The sequence below is a fragment of the Cotesia glomerata genome, linkage group LG3, assembly GCF_020080835.1.
Source record: "Cotesia glomerata isolate CgM1 linkage group LG3, MPM_Cglom_v2.3, whole genome shotgun sequence".
In the NCBI taxonomy this organism is placed as follows: domain Eukaryota; kingdom Metazoa; phylum Arthropoda; class Insecta; order Hymenoptera; family Braconidae; genus Cotesia; species Cotesia glomerata.
Genome location: NC_058160.1, coordinates 30,709,522 through 30,730,493, shown reverse-complemented (window position 1 = coordinate 30,730,493; position 20,972 = coordinate 30,709,522). Strand labels below are relative to the sequence as shown.

At 28.5% G+C, this 20,972-nt stretch overlaps 3 protein-coding genes and 1 long non-coding RNA gene across 5 annotated transcripts; 3 read left to right on the top strand and 1 right to left on the bottom strand.

Moving 5' to 3' along the window:
• The first annotated feature begins 1,534 nt into the window (after positions 1-1,534).
• LOC123261484 (odorant receptor 2a-like) lies at positions 1,535-6,165 on the top strand. Its single transcript, XM_044723080.1, has 9 exons — positions 1,535-2,559; positions 2,643-3,020; positions 3,088-3,292; positions 3,355-3,518; positions 4,447-4,803; positions 4,874-5,248; positions 5,309-5,513; positions 5,770-5,925; positions 6,005-6,165. Exons 1-9 carry the CDS (start codon positions 2,204-2,206, stop codon positions 6,044-6,046), a joined length of 2,238 nt encoding a protein of 745 aa, XP_044579015.1. The 5' UTR covers positions 1,535-2,203; the 3' UTR covers positions 6,047-6,165.
• Positions 6,166-10,285: 4,120 nt separating this feature from the next.
• On the top strand, positions 10,286-12,296 carry LOC123262197 (odorant receptor Or1-like). 2 transcript variants are annotated; one of them, XM_044724345.1, is made up of 5 exons: positions 10,286-10,922; positions 10,993-11,367; positions 11,435-11,639; positions 11,885-12,040; positions 12,120-12,296. In XM_044724345.1, the coding sequence occupies exons 1-5, from the start codon at positions 10,576-10,578 to the stop codon at positions 12,159-12,161; spliced, it is 1,125 nt and encodes a 374-aa protein (XP_044580280.1). In that variant the 5' UTR covers positions 10,286-10,575; the 3' UTR covers positions 12,162-12,296. The 2 variants fall into 2 exon arrangements, with proteins under 2 accessions (XP_044580280.1, XP_044580278.1); XM_044724343.1 differs by having other exon boundaries at positions 11,885-12,296.
• Positions 12,297-12,543: 247 nt separating this feature from the next.
• LOC123261483 (odorant receptor Or1-like) lies at positions 12,544-20,595 on the top strand. The gene is made up of 11 exons (XM_044723079.1): positions 12,544-12,615; positions 13,282-13,358; positions 15,473-15,838; positions 15,899-16,103; positions 16,349-16,512; positions 17,112-17,558; positions 17,617-17,997; positions 18,062-18,178; positions 20,125-20,212; positions 20,271-20,426; positions 20,496-20,595. Exons 1-11 carry the CDS (start codon positions 12,544-12,546, stop codon positions 20,538-20,540), a joined length of 2,118 nt encoding a protein of 705 aa, XP_044579014.1. The 3' UTR covers positions 20,541-20,595.
• LOC123262207 lies at positions 13,820-14,797 on the bottom strand. Its single transcript, XR_006508882.1, has 3 exons — positions 14,566-14,797; positions 14,354-14,451; positions 13,820-14,288 (listed from the first exon to the last, which is right to left on the bottom strand). It is a non-coding gene; the product is annotated as an uncharacterized LOC123262207 (long non-coding RNA).
• Positions 20,596-20,972: the final 377 nt, after the last annotated feature.

The window sequence follows — 20,972 nt, the reverse complement described above, 5'->3', positions numbered from 1 at the left end:
ACTAATTAGAGTTTATAAAAATGATAACAATAATGTGAAAATTAAAACTCGAGTAAAGAAATATTTGTTTAAATAAATATTTAAGATAAAAATTAAAATACGGAAGAAAAGAAGTTAATATAATAAATAAAGTAGCTTTTCGATTAAATTCCACAGGTATTTTATTTTATTTTTTCTATTATTTATGGTGTAGAGGATATGGATGAGTCGGGTTGCTTACGAAATGGTAATTCTTGCGCAAGTCATCAAAGTACATCACGATGAGTAGAAACGGTACGAACTAGTCAGACCTCGTTCGATCACTCTCAAACTTATATTTATAATATATATTTATTTTATTTAATAGTATAATCCTGTGCGAGTTAGCTCTAGGCTGTACGGACGATTTCTCGTATCCAAGAATCTGATGGTTGACAACCTGAGCAATTCTCGGCTCACCAAACGAGGAAACGAGATCTATCTGATTGCATTATATATTGCGTGAATGCGCTTTGGCTGCAATTAAAAAAAAAATAAGATTAAGTAAATAAGACAACTTGCTACGAAATCGTATAATTTTTTTTCTCTGTTTAATTAATTTATTGGTAAAAAAAAAAAAAAAAAAAAAAAAAAAAATTACCTATACTTTTTGTTCGGCTGGAAAATGATTGAGAAAACGTGAATGCAAAATATCATAAATGATTGTTTTAAATTTGTGTCATTAGTTGAGTAATTTTAAAAGTTTAAAAAATTCCACGACTTGCCTTTCAGTGTAATTGAAATAAAAGTTTGAATATTTATATGTGCAGCGTCTATATACTTGCAGGATGATCATCAAGTTTCGTATAGACAGAAGATATTATATTAGTATAGGCCATAAAGTGGTATTATATTGCTGAAAGATGTTAAAAGTATCGAATGAAGCAAGATCTCGATCGCAATGTCGTAGTTGCGAAAGAACCAACATACCCTCGAGTTTTAATTCCTTCGACGTTACAAATATGTCGTTTAGTTTGATGTTGTTGTTGTTGTTCGATTATTTGAATGATGATCGTTGCATTAATCTCAAAGCCTCGAAAAATCATGGCTTGTCTTCACTTATCCATCAACGATCAACAAAACAAATGTAAATACATTTTATAATCTCTCATCGGAGAATTAATCATACGTCAAAACATCATAACATAACAATTTTCATTCTAGATCTTGTCGAAGATACCTCTAAAAATAATGTTATTAATTTTTTTAAATTTAAAACAATATTACCGAATTATTTTATGCAGACGTTGTCTTGTGCAATTTCGAATAAATGAGCATATACTTGTGCGTGAAATGATACTATCATATATTTCGTAAATATAAATAGAATATTAGATATTATTTTATTTTTCGTATTGAAGTATCCTTGAAATATCGCTTTCAAAATAAAGAGAAAACAATTGAAGACACTGAAAAAAAAAAAAAAAAAAAAATAATTGTTAATTCGACTTAAATCACGGGTTACTTTTTATAACTTCCCGTCCGGTTTTTTTTTTCTTTTTTTTTTTTTTTTTTAATTCAACTCGGATGTTACTACTGAATTATATTAATTGTTAAAATTTATCATATGAAATATGATGTAAGTAAGTGTATGAAATAATTTACTATTAGATGGTGTTTGTTCGACGGTAGAAATGATACTGACTATTATTATTCCTCCTCCAGTTGACAATGGCAATGACAATGTCATATTTCGTAGAAATTACCTGTAATAGTTGGTTTAATTATTTAATACATCAGATATACAGATATTCATAAAATTGTCCAACCCTCTTTGTTGGATAGTAAAGCAATTATATTATGAATCAACTATACTCCCCAGTTGGTTACAAAAGTCACCATATCTAATTTTAAAACCCCATCGATGAATAATTATTTATTAGCAACAGTATATTCATATACAACCCTTTGTTCGGAATAATTTTCTCGCAAAACGACAGAAATAGCCGCTTTAATATTTAAAGTTTATTAAATTACTCAGGGAGAGACTCGAGGTACTGCAGAAATGAAGTAATTATCTAAAAAAAGAAAAACAGGAGTAGACAGTTTGGCGACTCTATAATAATAATAATAATAATATTATTATTAATTATTCACCATTGATGAAAGGACAAAGTGGGAGTACAAGTATCCAGTCCAAGTTTAAACTCCAAAGAAGAACCATCAGAGGGATCTTATAAGTAGTATGATATTGCCGTACAGTTTTGGAATTCTTAGAGGTCTGGGTTTGTGGAAGCTGGAAAATATTACTGGATGGAAAAAATATTTACAGATTATTTATTCATATTTTTGGATAACAATAGTCTCCTCTTGCGTATTTTTTGAATTATTAGCAATTACCGAGCATATAAATGACGTACAACAATTTGTTGACAGCTCAATAATACTTTTGACCATGATTGCAATCTGTGGAAAAATGTTCAATGTACTTGCTAGGCGTAAAGAAATAATACACTTACTAGCCATTTTACAAACTTACCCATGTTGTTATCAAGATGAGGAAGAGAAGAATATCAAAGATAAATATGACAAAATTATAAAGTAAGTTTTTTTTTTTTAATTATACAATTGATAATACTCATCTTAACCATTAATAATTTCTATCAATTGATCCTTTAATTTAGTTTGAGAACAATAGTTTACTTGGGACTTACCGAGTCGGCAGTTACGATGGTCCTGAGTGTGTCAATGTTGAATGATATTCCAAATCGAGCATTGGCGTATAACGTTTGGGTGCCATACGATCCGACCCACAGCATCGGTTACTTTGTAACGTATGGCCATCAATTTTTCGCACACTTTGTAGGTGCGTCAGTTAATGCTGCGTTTGACACTCTTGTTCCAAGTCTGATACTAAAAATTAACTGTCAATTGAGTATTCTCGAGCATCGGATTAATTTGATAACCAAAAATGTTTACAACGCTGATTCACTTGCTGATATTAAGAAAAAAGAAATAAGTGAAATTTCAAAATGTGTCGACCATCACCTAAAAATATTTCAGTTAAGTATATATACACAAATAATTTATATAATTACAATTAATAATGATTTTTTTTTTTAAATGTAGATTAGTTGAAATACTAAATAAAGTCTTCAGCTCGGTTATTTTTTTACAATTTTCCATAAGCACTATCGTTATATGCGTTACAGTCTACAGATTATCACAAATTCAACTCAGTCATCCAGAATTCGTTCCAACGGCTTGTTATTTTATCTGTATGCTTTTACAGGTTTTTATAATTTGTTTAGCCAGTAGCGAATGTAGTTTTAAGGTAAATTCATTTATATACAAACAATAATAGATTGGTTTAAAAAAATAATTAATATTCAATAGAGTTCTGATATAGTTACTGCGGTTTATCAAACAAATTGGTACATTTTAAGTGTCAGTTCCCAAAAAAGTTTATTACTCATAATGACACGCAGTCTTCGGCCGTTGAAATTTACGGCTGGATCTTTTGTTGAAATATCTCTAAGCACATATAATCAGGTATTATTTTAATTTCATTATATTGTATCACTTTTTTAATTTGCTTCAAACGAAAATTAATTATTATTTTAGTTGGTGAAGCTATCATACTCGGCTTACAATGTTCTTCAATAACATATTTGTTATAAATGTATATATGCTTTGATAATGACATAATTAAAACGACTAAAATTGTTACTGTAATAATATTAAAAAAGATAAATATTATAAAATAATCAAGTGCTTGTGTGAAACTGTACACATACCTGTATAATTTAGTGTTTGTCTTTTAGATAAATCAAAGAATTACTCTATTAACAGAATAAAATTTTCATAAGTTTTGATTCCATTTTGAAGAAATCGTCTAAAAAAAAAAAAAAAGATATTTATTATTAATTATGATGATTATATTTTTAAAAAATAATAACAATATCAATTTATTTTCTTGTGATAAAATGTTAAGAGTTAAAATTCAGGAAATTACAACTCTTCTTTGGTACTATCAGTCAGAAGTGATGTGAACGAACTGAATTGCTTCCGAGCATAATTTGCTATGTTACTCACTGACAAGTTGGAAATATACTGACTATTCTTAGCAATCCCTTCCGACTGACAATTTTGCCCAGTAACAAAAGAACCCTTTGTTATTGTTATCGTAGACAACTTAAAAAATGGTAATAGCTTTCAAATAATTTATGTCTATTAAAATATTCATCGTTAAATTAGAAATATTCCAGTATAGAAACGGAAAATTATTAAACTTTGTTAGAAGATAATATTACAATTATTTTTAAATTTAATATCGTAGCAGTAGACAGTTTGGCGACAGTTATTACCGCATTATTTATTCACTACTTGCAACAGAGTAGAGAGGGAATTTTAGTATTCAGTCTTTGTTAAAATCCCATTTGAAAACAGATATTATAGTAAACTGTAATAATAAAATTTTACTTGAAGCAATATAATAATGCTTTCAATAACTATCCTGCAGTATTTAGGCTTATGGCGAACTGAAAACGACAGTGGAGTCAGATTATACTTAAATATTATTCACTCTTATTTTACTGCGGTTTATATATATTTTGATGTATTTTTCGAAGCAGTCGAACTGATTATCAGTTACACTAGTTTTCAACAATTTCTCAACAGCGCAATTATTTTCTTATCAATGGTTGGTGCTTGTGGAAAAATTTTCAACGTACTTCTAAAACGTAAGGAAATTTTACATTTACTTGATATTTTTGAAACGCATCCATGCTGTTATCAAGATGATGAAGAAAAAAAAATCCAAGATAAATTTGATAGTAAGATCAAGTAAGTTTGATGTAAGCGTTGTCATTTTTTTTATTAATATTTATATTAAAAAATAAATTTAAATCGGCAGATATCGGACTCTTGCTTTTTTAATAATCACCGAATCGGCTGTAATGACCACAGTGGTTATATCAATATTTCGTGATACACCAAACCGTGAAATGTTTTATGATACATATCTCCCATTTGATTCATCAACTATTGGATACTGGTCATCCTATATCTTTCAAATTACTGCTCAAGTTTTTGGGTCATTGGCAAATGTTGCTCATGATACCTTAATCCCTGGGATGATACTAAAAATTTGCGCGCAGTTGAGTATTTTAGAACACCGATTAGATTTAGTGTGTAAGGATGTTGATCCGCATGACCAGTTTACTAAAGCTAAAAAAGAAAAGTTAAATAAAATTACAGAGTGCATTAAACATCATCTTCAAATTCTTAAGTAAGAATCAACACACATTGTTATATTTTTAATTTATATTGTATGATTTTTAAATTATAGATTAGCTGACAGAACAAACAAAGTTTTTAGTATTGTCATGCTTTATCAATTTTCAATCAGTACTATTGTGATATGTATAACAATTTATACACTATCTCAGGTTAAAATAAGTGATCCAGAATTTTTTGCAATGGTGGATTATTTTATGTTTATGACCATACAAATTTTTAGCGTCTGTATTGCCAGTACCGAGTGCAATATTAAGGTACTAAATAATTATTATTTACAACATTAATTGTACTATCTGTATTTGATTAGAATTTAAAATTAAATTTATTTGTATAAACTTTTAATTAATTATTAAATTTTTTACTGAGTTATATTATATAAAAATGTAAACTGACGTAAACCAATGTATATTATACATACATATACTGATGGCTCTGAGGAAGCTTAAGTTCCAGAGACAAATAAAATTTTTATCTATCTATCTATCTACTAATAAATTAAACTCACCCCAGAGTGTAGGCATCGCAACAGCTGTTTATCAGTCAAACTGGTACAATTTGGATATTGATGCACAGAAAAGCTTGTTACTCATAATGACTCGAAGTTCTCAACCATTGAAATTCAACGCTGCATACTTTATTGAAGTATCTCTCAACTCTTACAATCAAGTACTATTGTACATTTATTATTTTCAATTTCATTTAACTAAGTACACTACTTTTTACCAATCTCATATCCTCATTTCAGCTGATGAAACTTTCTTATTCAGCTTACAATGTTCTGAAATAACAGCCATCAATTAGCATCAATCTATTTTTACAGTATAATACACCTGGAAATTTTACGATAATGGCTCTGATGATAGGCTAGAAAAAGATTAGAAATATACATAAAGTTTAATTAAATTATATTTTTGTTTTTAATTAATAATACTCTACCTTGATTTTTCGTTGTTGATAAAGTATTGAATTTTAAAAATATTACTCTTCAACATATGGTTACCATATGATTATACCACGTCAAAAATTGGATACTGGATCGGTTACAGCCATCAAATTTTTCGAGCGCTAGTAAATGTCGCTTACGATACTATGATACCAGTTTTTATGCTAAAAATTTCCGTCCAATTAACTATTTTAGAGCATAAAGTAGGTTTACTCACCAAAAATCACAACTCGTCCAAGTTATTGGATGTCAAAAAGCAGGAAGAAATTTATGAAATTTCAAAATGTATCCATCTAAAAATATTCCAGTTAAGTATTCTCTGATATAATATATATTTATTTACATATATTATTTAGTACGATTAATATTTTTAAAAAATAATAACAATATCAATTTATTTTCTTGGGATAAAATTTTAAGAGTTAAAATTCAGGTAATTACTATTCTTCTTTAGTATTATCAGTCAAAAGTGATGTGAACGAACTGAATTACTTCCAAGCATAATTTGCAATGTTACCTACTCACAAGTTGGAAATATAATGACTATTTTTAGCAATCCCTTCCGATTGACAATTTTTCCCAGTAACAAAGGACGGTTTCTTTGTTACTGTTCTCGTAGTGTAACGTTCTAGCAAATTTTGAAATTTATTTTACGGTTCTTAGAAATTATTTTATTAAATAAAATTTCGATCATACCGTTCGAAGAATTATTTAACAGAGTGACGAGAAGATAAAGAAATTCTGCGAACGCCATTGCAACTCGAATTCAAAACTCATGACGCTGCAGCATGCATTAGATTCGGGCCTCGATGGTATTCACTAGGGTAACCTCAGATGCGGCGTTGCGTTATTTAATTATTAAAATCTATTGTACTGGATAAAAATCCAAGTCAGTCCACCCTGGGCAACCAGGCGACAACCATCTTTGGCTCCGGACGTAAGTCCGGTGCCCGAATTACTCAAGCTTTTCAATATATTTTAATTTTCACACAGATTAAGTGGGTAATTCCCTAATAATTATTTTAAAAATATATAATAGAGTATCAAAGAGCTGGCTGCACCTGGAATCGATAGATATTCCAAAGACACCCGACTGGTAAACTTTAAATAAACTAACTGAAAATTCCAGAACGTTACAGTAGACAACTTAAAAAATGGTAATAGCTTTCAAATAATTTATGTCTTTTAAAATATTCATCGTTAAATTATAAATATTCCAGTATAGAAACAGGAAATTAGTAAACTTTGTTAGAAGATAATAATACAATTATTTTTAAATTTAATATCGTAGCAGTAGACAGTTTGGCGACAGTTATTATCATTATTTATTCACTACTTGCAAAAGAATAGAGAGGGATTTTTAGTATTCAGTCCTTGTTAAAATCCCATTTGAAAACTGATATTATAGTAAACTGTAATAATAACATTTTACTTGAAGCAATATAATAATGCTTTCAATAACTATTCTGCAGTATTTAGGCTTATGGTGAACTGAAAACGACAGTGGATTCAGATTATACTTAAATATTCTTCAGTCTTATTTTACTGCAGTTTATATATATTTTGATGTATTTTTCGAAGCAGTCGAACTGATTATCAGTTACACTAGTTTTAAACAATTTCTCAACAGCGCAATTATTTTCTTAACATTGGTTGGTGTTTGTGGAAAAGTTTTCAACGTACTTCTCAAACGTAAGGAGATTTTACATCTACTTGATATTATTGAAAGACATCGATGCTGTTATCAAGATGCTGAAGAAAAAAAAATCCAAGATAAATTTGATAGTAAAATCAAGTAAGTTTTTATATAAGCGTTGTCATTTTTTTTTATTCATATTTTTACTAAAAAATTTAAATGTGGAGATATTGGAGTCGTGCTTTCCTAGTGGTTACCGAGTCAGTTTTAGTGACCACAGTGAGTACATCAATAGTTAATGATCCACCAAACCGTGGAATGTTTTATGATACATATCTCCCATGTGATTCATCAACTATTGGATACTGGACATCCTATGTCTTTCAAATTATTGCTCATGTTTTTGGGTCACTGGTAAATGTTGCTTATGATACTTTAATCCCAGGGTTGATACTAAAAATTTGCGCGCAGTTGAGTATTTTAGAACACAGATTAGATTTAGTATCTAAAGATGTTGATCCGTATGGCCAATTGACGAAAGCTAAAAAAGAAAAGTCAAATAAAGTAACAGAGTGCGTTAAACATCATCTTCAAATTCTTCAGTAAGAATCAACACTTATTTTTATATGTTATATTTTTAATTGATATTGTATGATTTTTAAATTACAGATTAGATGCGAGAACAAACAAAGTTTTTAGTGTTGTCATGCATTTGTAATTTTCCATCAGTACTATTGTGATATGTATAAAAATTTATACACTATTCCAAGTTAAACCAAGTGATCCAGTAACCCAGAATTTGCTGCAATGGCGTTTTATTTTTTATCCGTGTATGACCGCACAAATTTTCGGTATCTGTATTGCCAGTACCGAGTGAAATATTAAGGTATTAACAATAATTATTTACAAGAATAGTTCAACTATCTGTATTTTCATTGAAATTTAAAATTAAATTTATTTGTAAATTTTTAATTAATTGATTAATTTTGTACCGAGATAAACTGATGTAAACCAAAGTATCTTTTAAATACTGATGGCTCTGAGGGAGCTTTTAGGTTTAAAAGTCAAATAAAATTTTTTATCTATCTATCTATTTATCTACTAATAAATTAAATCCACCAGAGTGCAGGCATCGCAACAGCTGTTTATCAGTCAAATTTGTACAATTTGGATATTGATTCACAGAAAAGCTTGTTGTTCATAATGACTCAAAGTTCAAAACCATTGAAATTCAACGCTGCATACTTTATTGAAGTATCTTTCAACTCTTACAATCACGTACTATTGTACTTTTATTATTTTAAATTTAATTTTACTTAATACACTTCTTTTTACCAATCTCATATACTCATTTCATCTGATGAAACTTTCTTATCCAGCTTACAATCTTCTGAAATAATTGCCATCAATTAGCATGAATATATTGACAGAATAATACACCAGGAAATTTAACGACAATGGCTTTGATGATAGACTAGAAAAAAATTAGAAATGTAGATAAAATTTAAATAAATTATATTATTTATTTATCTTTTCTAAGTCGTTTTTTAACAGCTAGGTCATTAACGACTTTTATTTACAATTTATAATATCTTAGGATATAAGCCATATAAATTATATTATATTATTAAGTTAGTATGTTAATATTGCCGTACAATTTTAGAATTCTTAGAGGTCTGGGTTTGTGCAAGCTGGAAAATATATAAAATATTTCCGGATGGAAAAATTTTTGGATAACAATAATCTCCTTTTGCGTATTTTTTGAATTATTAGCTATTACCGTGCATATAAATGACGTACAACAGTTTGTTGACAGCTTAATAATAACTCTTGACCATGATTGCAATCTGTGGGAAAATGTTCAATGTACTTGCTAGGCGTAAAAAAATAATCCAGTTACTAGCCAAGGTAAATATGGTAAAACTGTGGTTTGATAATAACATAATTAAAACGACTAAAACTGCAATATTATTTGAATTAACTGCCTTAAAATTTTTTGTTACTGTAAAAGTAAAAAAGATAAACATAATAAAATAATCAAGTGATTGTGTGAAACTGTACACATACCTCAAAGAATTACTCAACAGAATAAAATTTTCATAACTTTTGATTCCATTTTGAAGAAATCGTCTAAAAAAAAAAGAAGATATTTATTATTTATTAATACGACTTATATTTTTAACAAATAATAACAATATCAATTTATTTTGTTTAAGTAAAATGTTAAGAGTTAAAATTCAGGATATTACTATTCTTCTTTAGTACTATCACGTCAAAAGTGATGTGAACAAACTGAATAATTTCCGAGCGTAGTAATTTGCTATGTTACTCACTCACAAGTTGGAAAATATACTGACTATTTTTAACAATCCATTTCAATTGACAATTTTGCGCAGTAACAAAAGAACCCTTTGTTACTGTTATTGTAGACAACTTAAAAAATGGTAATAGCTTTCAAATAATTTATGTCTATTAAAATATTCATCGTTAAATTAGAAATATTCCAGTATAGAAACGGAAAATGATTAAACTTTGTTAGAAGATAATAGTACAATTATTTTGAAATTTAATATCGTAGCAGTAGACAGTTTGGCGACAGTTATTACCGCATTATTTATTCACTACTTGCAACAGAGTAGAGAGGGAATTTTAGTATTCAGTCTTTGTTGAAATCCCATTTGAAAACCGATATTATAGTAAACTGTAATAATAACATTTTACTTGAAGCAACATAATAATGCTGTCAATAACTATTCTGCAGTATTTAGGCTTATGGCGAACTGAAAACGACAGTGGAGTCAGATTATACTTAAATATTATTCACTCTTATTTTACTGCGGTTTATATATATTTTGATGTATTTTTCGAAGCAGTCGAACTGATTAGCAATTACACTAGTTTTCAACAATTTCTCAACAGCGCAATTATTTTCTTAACAATGGTTGGTGTTTGTGGAAAAGTTTTCAACGTACTTCTCAAACGTAAGGAGATTCTACATCTACTTGATATTATTGAAAGACATCCATGCTGTTATCAAGATGCTGAAGAAAAAAAAATCCAAGATAAATTTGATAGTAAGATCAAGTAAGTATGATATAAGCGTTGTCATTTTTTATATTCATATTTATACTAAAAAATAAATTTGAATCGGCAGATATCGGACTCTTGCTTTCTTAATAGTCACCGAGTCAGCTGTAATGACCACAGTGGTTGTATCAATATTTCGTGATACACCAAACCGTGAAATGTATTATGATACATATCTCCCATTTGATTCATCAACTATTGGGTACTGGTCATCCTATGTCTTTCAAATTACTGCTCAAGTTTTTGGATCATTGGTAAATGTTGCTCATGATACCTTAATCCCTGGGATGATACTGAAAATTTGCGCGCAGTTGAGTATTTTAGAGCACCGATTAGATTTAGTGTGTAAGGATGTTGATCCGCATGACCAGTTTACTAAAGCTAAAAAAGAAAATTTAAATAAAATTACAGAGTGCATAAAACATCATCTTCAAATTCTTCAGTAAGAATCAACACACATTGTTATCTGTTATATTTTTAATTTATATTGTATGATTTTTAAATTATAGATTAGCTGACAGAACAAACAAAGTTTTTAGTATTGTCATGCTTTATCAATTTTCAATCAGTACTATTGTGATATGTATAACAATTTATACACTATCTCAAGTTAAAATAAGTGATCCAGAATTTTTTGCAATGGCGGATTATTTTATGTGTATGACCGTACAAATTTTTGGCGTCTGTATTGCCAGTACCGAGTGCAATATTAAGGTACTAAAAATAATTATTATCAACATTAATTGTACTATCTGTATTCCATTTGAATTTAAAATTAAATTTATTTGTAAACTTTTAATTAATTATTAAATTTTTTACTGAGTTATATTATATAAATATGTAAACTGACGTAAAACAATGTATGTTATACATATACTGATGGCTTTGAGGAAGCTTAAGTTCCAGAAGCAAATAAAATTTTTATCTATCTATCTACTAATAAATTAAACTTATCCCAGAGTGTAAACATCGCAGCAGCTGTTTATCAGTTAAACTGGTACAATTTGGATATTGATTCACAGAAAAGCTTGTTACTTATAATGACTCGAAGTTCAAAACCATTAAAATTCAACGCTGCGTACTTTATTGAAGTATCTCTCAACTCTTACAATCAAGTACTATTGTACATTTATTATTTTCAATTTCATTTCACTAAATACACTTCTTTTTACCAATTTTATATTATCATTCCAGCTTATGAAACTTTCTTATTCAGCTTACAATGTTCTGAAATAATAACCATCAATTAGCATCAATATATTGACAGTATAAGACACCTGGAAATTTTGCAACGATGACTCTGATAATCGGCTAGAAAAAAATTAGAAATGTACATAATGTTTTAATAAATTATATTGTTTTTAATTAATAATACTATACCTTGAATTTTCGTTGTTAAAGTAATAAATTTTAAAAATATTACTCTTCAACAATAGACCCTAAAAGCCATCCCTGCAACTTCCCGCTAACTCCATACCTAAGCGCTCTACATTTCACGCCAAAAGTAATAATAAATCAGGTAAAAAACACTGTAAATCGAACTGTTTTAAAAGTGACTATAAATGGGCATTTGAAATGGGAAATTAAAACACATAGAAGTGTTTTAAAAGTTACTACAATGCTTCAAGATAGGAACAAAACACTTTATGTGTGTTTTGTTAAAACACTTGGACTTACAGTGAATATCGGGGTAATTTAAAAAAAAACGCCTTTTTTTAATTATTTCGACAACGTATCTCTCAAACTAATCAACCAATTTCAGTCGCGTTAACGGCGATCAACGCGAGTTTCTAAGCTCAAAAACCGATCAGTTTTTCGAATCGATTGGTAAAGCCAATAAAATGTATCACAAAAAAAAAACAATTTTTTAGAATTTTTTTGACGATATCTCACAAATGAATTAACCAATTTAAAAAAAATTAAAGGCATTCTATGTAGTCTTTCTAGAACAAAAAGATTATTTATTACTAACTAAACAATCGGACGTGAAATTTCAAAGATGTGTTAAAAAAATACTTTTTTTAATTTTTTAAAATTAAATATCTCTCGAACCATTCAACCGATTTTGACGTTGTTGGCGGCGATTGAAGTGATTTTTTTAAGCTCTAAAAATGATCTCGTTTAATCAAAAACGATCCAGGAATAAATGTCGGAGTTATGTAAGAAAAAAAAAAATACTTTTTCCCTGATATTTTGTTCACGATACCTCACAAACGAATCGACCGATTTTGATCGTGTTGACGGCAATCGACGAAGTTTTTTAAGCTTAAGATCTGATTAGTTTTTGAAAACGATTGATTCAGCAGATTAAAATTTATTTAAAAAAAAAACATTTTCTGATAATTTTATTTTCGAGATTACTCAAAATCAATTCGCCCGAATTACCTCGAATATTATAAAATATCTAGAGGCAAAGAAACTCTTTCGATTGCTGTCAATCCCGTTTGAATCGGTCGAGCCGTTTAAAAGTTATAAGAGGTTTACGTTCACACACACACACACACACACCATCGCAAAAATAGTCAGGGAAGTTTTTGTAAAATAAATAGTTTTTTAAAAAAAAAATTTAGTAAATAATGCTGTTATTTAACTCGCGACCTAGTTCGTACTTTATCTATATTATTTTTTCTATAATTCAAAAATTCTAGAACGCGTTTAACTGAAAAATATTCTTTGGTTTTTAAAGATCTAATCAGCCCATCATACCTCCCAAACACTTCGAGAGTTGAAAATGTTGGGGGCCCATTTTGCCCCCCCCCCCTGCCCCTTCACCAGGAAATTTTACGACGATGGCTCTGATGATAGACTAGAAAAAAATTAGAAATGTTGATAAAATTTAAATAAATTATATTATTTATTTATTTATCTTTTTTAAGTTGTTTTTTAACAGCTAGGTCATTAACGACTTCTATTTACAATTTATAATATCTTAGGATATAAGCCATATAAATTATATTATATTATTATGTTAGTATGATATTGCCGTACAATTTTAAAATTATCAGAGGTCTGGGTTTGTGGAAGCTGGAAAATATATAAAATATTACCGGATGGAAAAAATATTTACAAATTATTTATTTATATTTTTGGATAACATTAATCTCCTCTTGCGTATTGTTTGAATTATTAAAAATTACCGTGCATATAAATGACGTACAAAAGTTTGTTGACATAGCTTAATAATAACTCTTGACCATGATTGCAATCTGTGGGAAAATGTTCAATGTATACTTGTTAGGCGTAAAAAAATAATCCAGTTACTAGCCAAGATAAATATGATAAAACTATGGTTTGATAATAATAGAATTAAAACGACTAAAACTGCAGCATTATTTGAATTAACTGCCTTAAAATTTTTTGTTACTGTAAAATTAAAAAAGATAAACATTATAAAATAATCAAGTGATTGTGTGAAACTGTACACATACCTGTATAATTTAGTGTTTGTCTTTTAGATAAATCAAAGAATTACTCTATTAACAGAATAAAATTTTCATAACTTTTGATTCCATTTTGAAGAAATCATCTAAAAATAAAATATTTATTATTTATTAATACGACTTATATTTTTAATAAATAATAACAATATAAATTTATTTTGTTTATATAAAATGTTAAGAGTTAAAATTCAGGATATTACTATTCTTCTTTAGTACTATCAGTCAGAAGTGATGTGAACAAACTGAATTACTTCCGAGCGTAATTTACTATGTTACTCACTGACAAGTTGGAAATATACTGACTATTCTTAGCAATCCCTTTCAATTGACAATTTTGCCTAATAACAATGGAACCCTTTGTTACTGTTCTCGTAGACAAATTAAAAAATGGTAATAGCTTTCAAATAATTTATATCTATTAAAATATTCATCGTTAAATTATAAATATTCCATCAGTATAGAAACAGAAAATGATTAAACTTTGTTAGAAGATAATAGTACAATTATTTTGAAATTTAATATCGTAGTAGTAGACAGTTTGGCTACAGTTATTACCATTATTTATTCACTACTTGCAACAAAGTAGAGAGGGAGTTTTAGTATTCAGTCTTTATTAAAATCCCATTTGAAAACAGATATTATAGTAAACTGTAATAACATTTTACTTGAAGTAATATAATAATGCTTTCAATAACTATCCTGCAGTATTCAGGCTTATGGCGAACTGAAAACGACAGTGGATTCAGATTATACTTAAATATTCTTCGCTCTTATTTAACTGCGGTTTATATATATTTTGATGTATTTTTCGAAGCAGTCGAACTGATTAGAGGTTACACTAGTTTTCAACAATTTCTCAACAGCGCAATTATTTTCTTATCAATGGTTGGTGTTTGTGGAAAAGTTTTCAACGTACTTCTCAAACGTAAGGAGATTTTACATCTGCTTGATATTTTTGAAACGCATCCATGCTGTTATCAAGATGCTGAAGAAAAAAAAATCCAAGATAAATTTGATAGTAAGATCAAGTAAGTTTGATGTAAGCGTTATCATTTTTTTTATTCATATTTATACTAAAAAATAAATTTAAATCGGCAGATATCGGAGTCTTGCTTTCTTAATAGTCACCGAGTCAGCTGTAATGGCCACAGTGGTTGTATCAATATTTCGTGATACACCAAACCGTGAAATGTATTATGATACATATCTCCCATTTGATTCATCAAATATTGGGTACTGGTCATCCTATGTCTTTCAAATTACTGCTCAAGTTTTTGGATCATTTGTAAATGTTGCTCATGATACCTTAATCTCTGGGATGATACTAAAAATTTGCGCGCAGTTGAGTATTTTAGAGCACCGATTAGATTTAGTGTGTAAGGATGTTGATCCGCATGACCAGTTTACTAAAGCTAAAAAAGAAAAGTTAAATAAAATTACAGAGTGCATTAAACATCATCTTCAAATTCTTAAGTAAGAATCAACACACATTGTTATATTTTTAATTTATAATGTATGATTTTTAAATTATAGATTAGCTGACAGAACAAACAAAGTTTTTAGTATTGTCATGCTTTATCAATTTTCAATCAGTACTATTGTGATATGTATAACAATTTATACACTATCTCAAGTTAAAATAAGTGATCCAGAATTTTTTGCAATGGCGGATTATTTTATGTTTATGACTGTACAAATTTTTGGCGTCTGTATTGCCAGTACCGAGTGCAATATTAAGGTACTAAAAATAATTATTTACAACATTAATTGTACTATCTGTATTCCATTTGAATTTAAAATTAAATTTATTTGTAAACTTTTAATTAATTATTAAATTTTTTACTGAGTTATATTATATACAAATGTAAACTGACGTAAAACAATGTATGTTATACATATACTGATGGCTTTGAGGAAGCTTAAGTTCCAGAAGCAAATAAAATTTTTATCTATCTATCTACTAATAAATTAAACTCACCCCAGAGTGTAAGCATCGCAACAGCTGTTTATCAGTCAAACTGGTACAATTTGGATATTGATGCACAGAAAAGCTTGTTACTCATAATGACTCGAAGTTCAAAACCATTGAAATTCAACGCTGCGTACTTTATTGAAGTATCTCTCAACTCTTACAATCAAGTACTATTGTACATTTATTATTTTCAATTTCATTTAATTAAGTACACTACTTTTTACCAATCTCATATCCTCATTTCAGCTGATGAAACTTTCTTATTCAGCTTACAATGTTCTGAAATAACAGCCATCAATTAGCATCAATATTTTCACAGTATAATACACCTGGAAATTTTACGGTGATGGCTCTGATGATAGGCTAGAAAAAGATTAGAAATATACATAAAGTTTAATTAAATTATATTTTTGTTTTTAATTAATAATACTATACCTTGAATTTTTGTTGTTAAAGTAATAAATTTTTAAAATATTGTAAAAAAGCCGGCTGTATTTCCCAATACAGTAACTTATCAGGTAAGTTTAACTATTTTAAGTTAACTCTTCGGTTGTCAGTAACAATTACAATTATCTGTAATAAGATAATGATAATCACCGTTTGAATAATTTATAATTCTTAAAATTTAATACCAACCTAATCCCATATTGAATTTAATATAAATCTATAATATAGCAATTATTTTTAAGATGTAAAACCCCAGAAGTAGAAGCAGGTAATAGTATCATTATTAATTCACTATCTATGATAGCGTATAACAGAGGAGTAATCAAGTCTCCAGTCAAAGCCGTATCTTGTTCCAGAGCTTATATACTATAGACCGTTGATTCTCAAATATATAATAAATAATATAATGTTATTACACTGGAGCTTTGGTATCCTGCAATGTTTAGGCTTATGGCAAGTGGTAAACTCAAACTCTATAGAGTATACATGGAAAATATTTTTTTATTTTATGTACACTAATTTTATGATTATATTTATTTACTCATGTGTATTATTTGAATTAATTGCACTGATTGCATCCTTTGATAATCCCGAGCTATTTATTAATAATTTAATCATTTTACTCACCATGGTTGGTGTTTGCGGTAAAATTGCCAACGTTATTGTAAAACGAAAAGAAATTGACCAACTTATTGAGATTCTTGGAAGTTATCCGTGTTGCTATCAAAATGAAAAAGAAAAAGTTATTGAAAAAAATTTTGATAAAACTATCAAGTAAGTATTAAAGTGAATTAATATACACTATTTGAGATATTTAACTTATTTTATTTAGATCAAGAACAATAGCTTACTTGATAATGACAGAATCGGCAGTGGTGATGGTGGTAAGCGTATCGATACTTTGTGATACTCCAAATCGAGCATTACCCTTTGACATATGGTTGCCATATAATTATAAAACGTCAAATATTGGATACTGGATCGCTTACAGCCATCAAATTTTTGCTCATATTTTTGGAGCGCTAGTAAATGTCGCTTACGATACTATGATACCAGGTTTTATGTTGAAAATTTGCGCTCAATTATCTATTTTAGAGCATAGAGTAGGTTTACTCAACAAAAATGACAACTTATCCAAGTCATTGGATGCCAAAAAGCAGAAAGAAATTAATGAAATTTCAAAATGTGTCCAACACCATCTAAAAATATTCCAGTAAAGTTTTATACTCTTATAAAATATATATTTATTTACATATTTTGTTAAATTTTTACCACAGATTAGCTGAAATAACAAACAAAGTCTTCAGTACTGTTACTTTTTTACAATTTTCCATCAGTTCCATCGTGATATGTGTGACAGTTTATAGATTATCTCAAATAACAATTGATAATCCGGAATTTGCACCCACTGCATTCTATTTTATGTGTATGCTCACACAGATTTTTGTTATTTGTTTCGCCAGTACCGAATGTAATCTCAAGGTAAATATCTTTCTTATTAATATATACGTTTTTTGGATTAAAAATCAATTATTTTTCAGAGTAGTGAAGTAGCTGTGGCCATTTATCATCAATCTGATTGGTATGACTTGAATGTAGAAAATCAAAAAAGTCTGTTGTTAATAATGATGCGTAGTCAAAAAACGGTGAAATTCACCGCTGGGCATTTTGTTGACGTCTCTCTCAATTCGTACAATCAAGTATATTTTAAATTTAATTGTATTTTTTATTTTTATTATATTTAATCAAACAAGGATAACTTTTATTCCAGCTGGTTAAACTTTCTTACTCAGCTTATAATGTTCTTAAGTGATCTAAGTATATAATTTAAAAAATTGACACTTTTACTTAAATTTAAAAAGTTATTTGTAAATTATTAAAAAAATATTCACTACCTTCAATGTGTCACTTAATAAAAAAACTGATGATGTTACATTCAAAAAAGGTAATTAAACTGTTTGTTGATTATCCGAAGTTGTTTCTTCAGCTGTAGAATATACATACTGACTCTTATTACTCCACTTTAGGTGGACGACGACAACAACAACAATGATAATAATCAAGTTCTGTAGAAATTCTCTGTAATTGTCGATTTTATTATTCATTACATCAGAGGTACGAATTTTGGTAAAATTATTCAACCCTTTGTCGGTAGATAATAAAGCAATTACTTCATGAAACAAATATACTTCCAAAGAAGTAGACAACCCGGTAGCCAGTAAGAATAACAGTAATAGCTGTTTTAATATTTAGTCCCTCAAATTATTTTAATCACCCAAAAGGAAGAAATAGAAAATTATCAAGCGCTTTGTCGGTGGATAAATTAATTTAAGTAATTATCTTTAAAAATAAAATGTTAGATTATTGTAGACAATTTGGCGACTCGCTGATTATTTATTCAGCATCAGCCAAGACCAGTCGAATCGGGAATATAAGTAATTTTCTGTTTTATCACCAAGATAACATGCTGCTGCTGCTGCTGCTGCCGTTAAGCTTTGGTATTTTACAATTCTTAGGTTTATGGCATAATAGTGTAGAATCTATTTTTGGATGGAAGAAATTTCTGTATTTTGTTTATAATTTAGTGCGTTCGCTGACAATGGTTGGAGTTTGTGGAAAAATCGCTAATGTTATTGTGAAACGGAAAGATATTTTGCGGTTGTTGAACATTATCCTCGACACATATCCGTGCTGTTATCGCAATTAACAAGAAAAACTTACCCAAGATAAACTCGATACAACTATAAAGTGAGTTAACAAATAGTTGTTCCTATTTCAATAATTAATTTTTTATTTCTTCTAGCATGAGAACAATTGCGTACTTTGGTTTAACAGAATCATCGGTAGCCATGGGAGCAATCGTATCAATACTTTGTGACGTTCCAAAACGGTCCTTGCCTTATCACATATGGTTGCCATATAATTCGACAACATACGGTGGATACTGGATAGCTTACTGCCATCAAATTTTTGCCCATCGTTTTGTTCTTTTTGGAGCACTAGTCAACGTTGCGTATGATACAATAATACCGGGATTTATGCTGAAAATTTGCACTCAATTGCGTATTCTTGAATGTAGATTGAATTCAATGCCCAAAAATATTTATTCATCTGATTCTTTTGATGATATTAGACGGATAGAAATAAATCAAGTTTCAAAATGTGTTAAACACCACCTAAAAATATTCCAGTTAAGCATACTCTAATAAAAATATTTTTATCAATATGTATTTTTTTTTTTTTTTTTATTTTTTATTTCAGGTTTGCAGAAATTACAAATAAAATTTTCAGTTCAATTATTTTTTTACAATTTTCAATAAGCGCGATTGTTATATGCGCGACAATTCGTACCAACAGTTATTTATTTCACTTGCATGCTTACGCAGGTATTTATTACTTGCTTCGCCAGTACCGAGTGTACTTTCAAGGTAAATATATTTTTGGTGTAATTTATCGGAAATAATAAATAATGAATAAATTTAATAGAGCGGTGATGTAGCGATGGCCGTTTATCAATCTGATTGGTACATTTTGAGTCTCGGTACTCAAAAAAGCTTATTGGTGATAATGATGCAAAGTCAGAAGGAATTGAAATTTAACGCCGGGTATTTTATTGACGTATCTCTTAATTCCTACAATCAAGTATGTTTTTATAAAAACATTATGTATTTTACTTTCAATTTATTTAATAAAATATATTGCTTTTTTCAGCTGATGATAAAACTTTCTTATTCATTTTACAACGTTCTTCAGTGATATATTTGTTTTATATTAATTAGAAGAAAATAGATAATTTGTTTTTTAATATGTAAGAAGAATATAACTGATTAATATAAAATATTTATTTTTAAAAAGAATTCTTTTGTTAATTATAATTATTTGACTGACCACTAGCGCAAGATCTTCATTATTTCTTAATCACACTGTGACCTCTAGAGACATTCATTTTTCAAAATTACTGGAAAGAAAAAAAATTATGATTAAGTGACTACAAAAATAAAAATACATGAAATCGAGACTTCCTGACAATAATAATTTTTTAATTAAATTTGAAATGAAATCTATTGAAAAAAATAGTATAATTTTATGTACTAAGTATATACCCTTTATTGTAAGTCCAAGTATGATATTAATCACAGTGACACATGACAATACCTTGTGACGAGTCTTGCAGGCTTTAAATTTAAA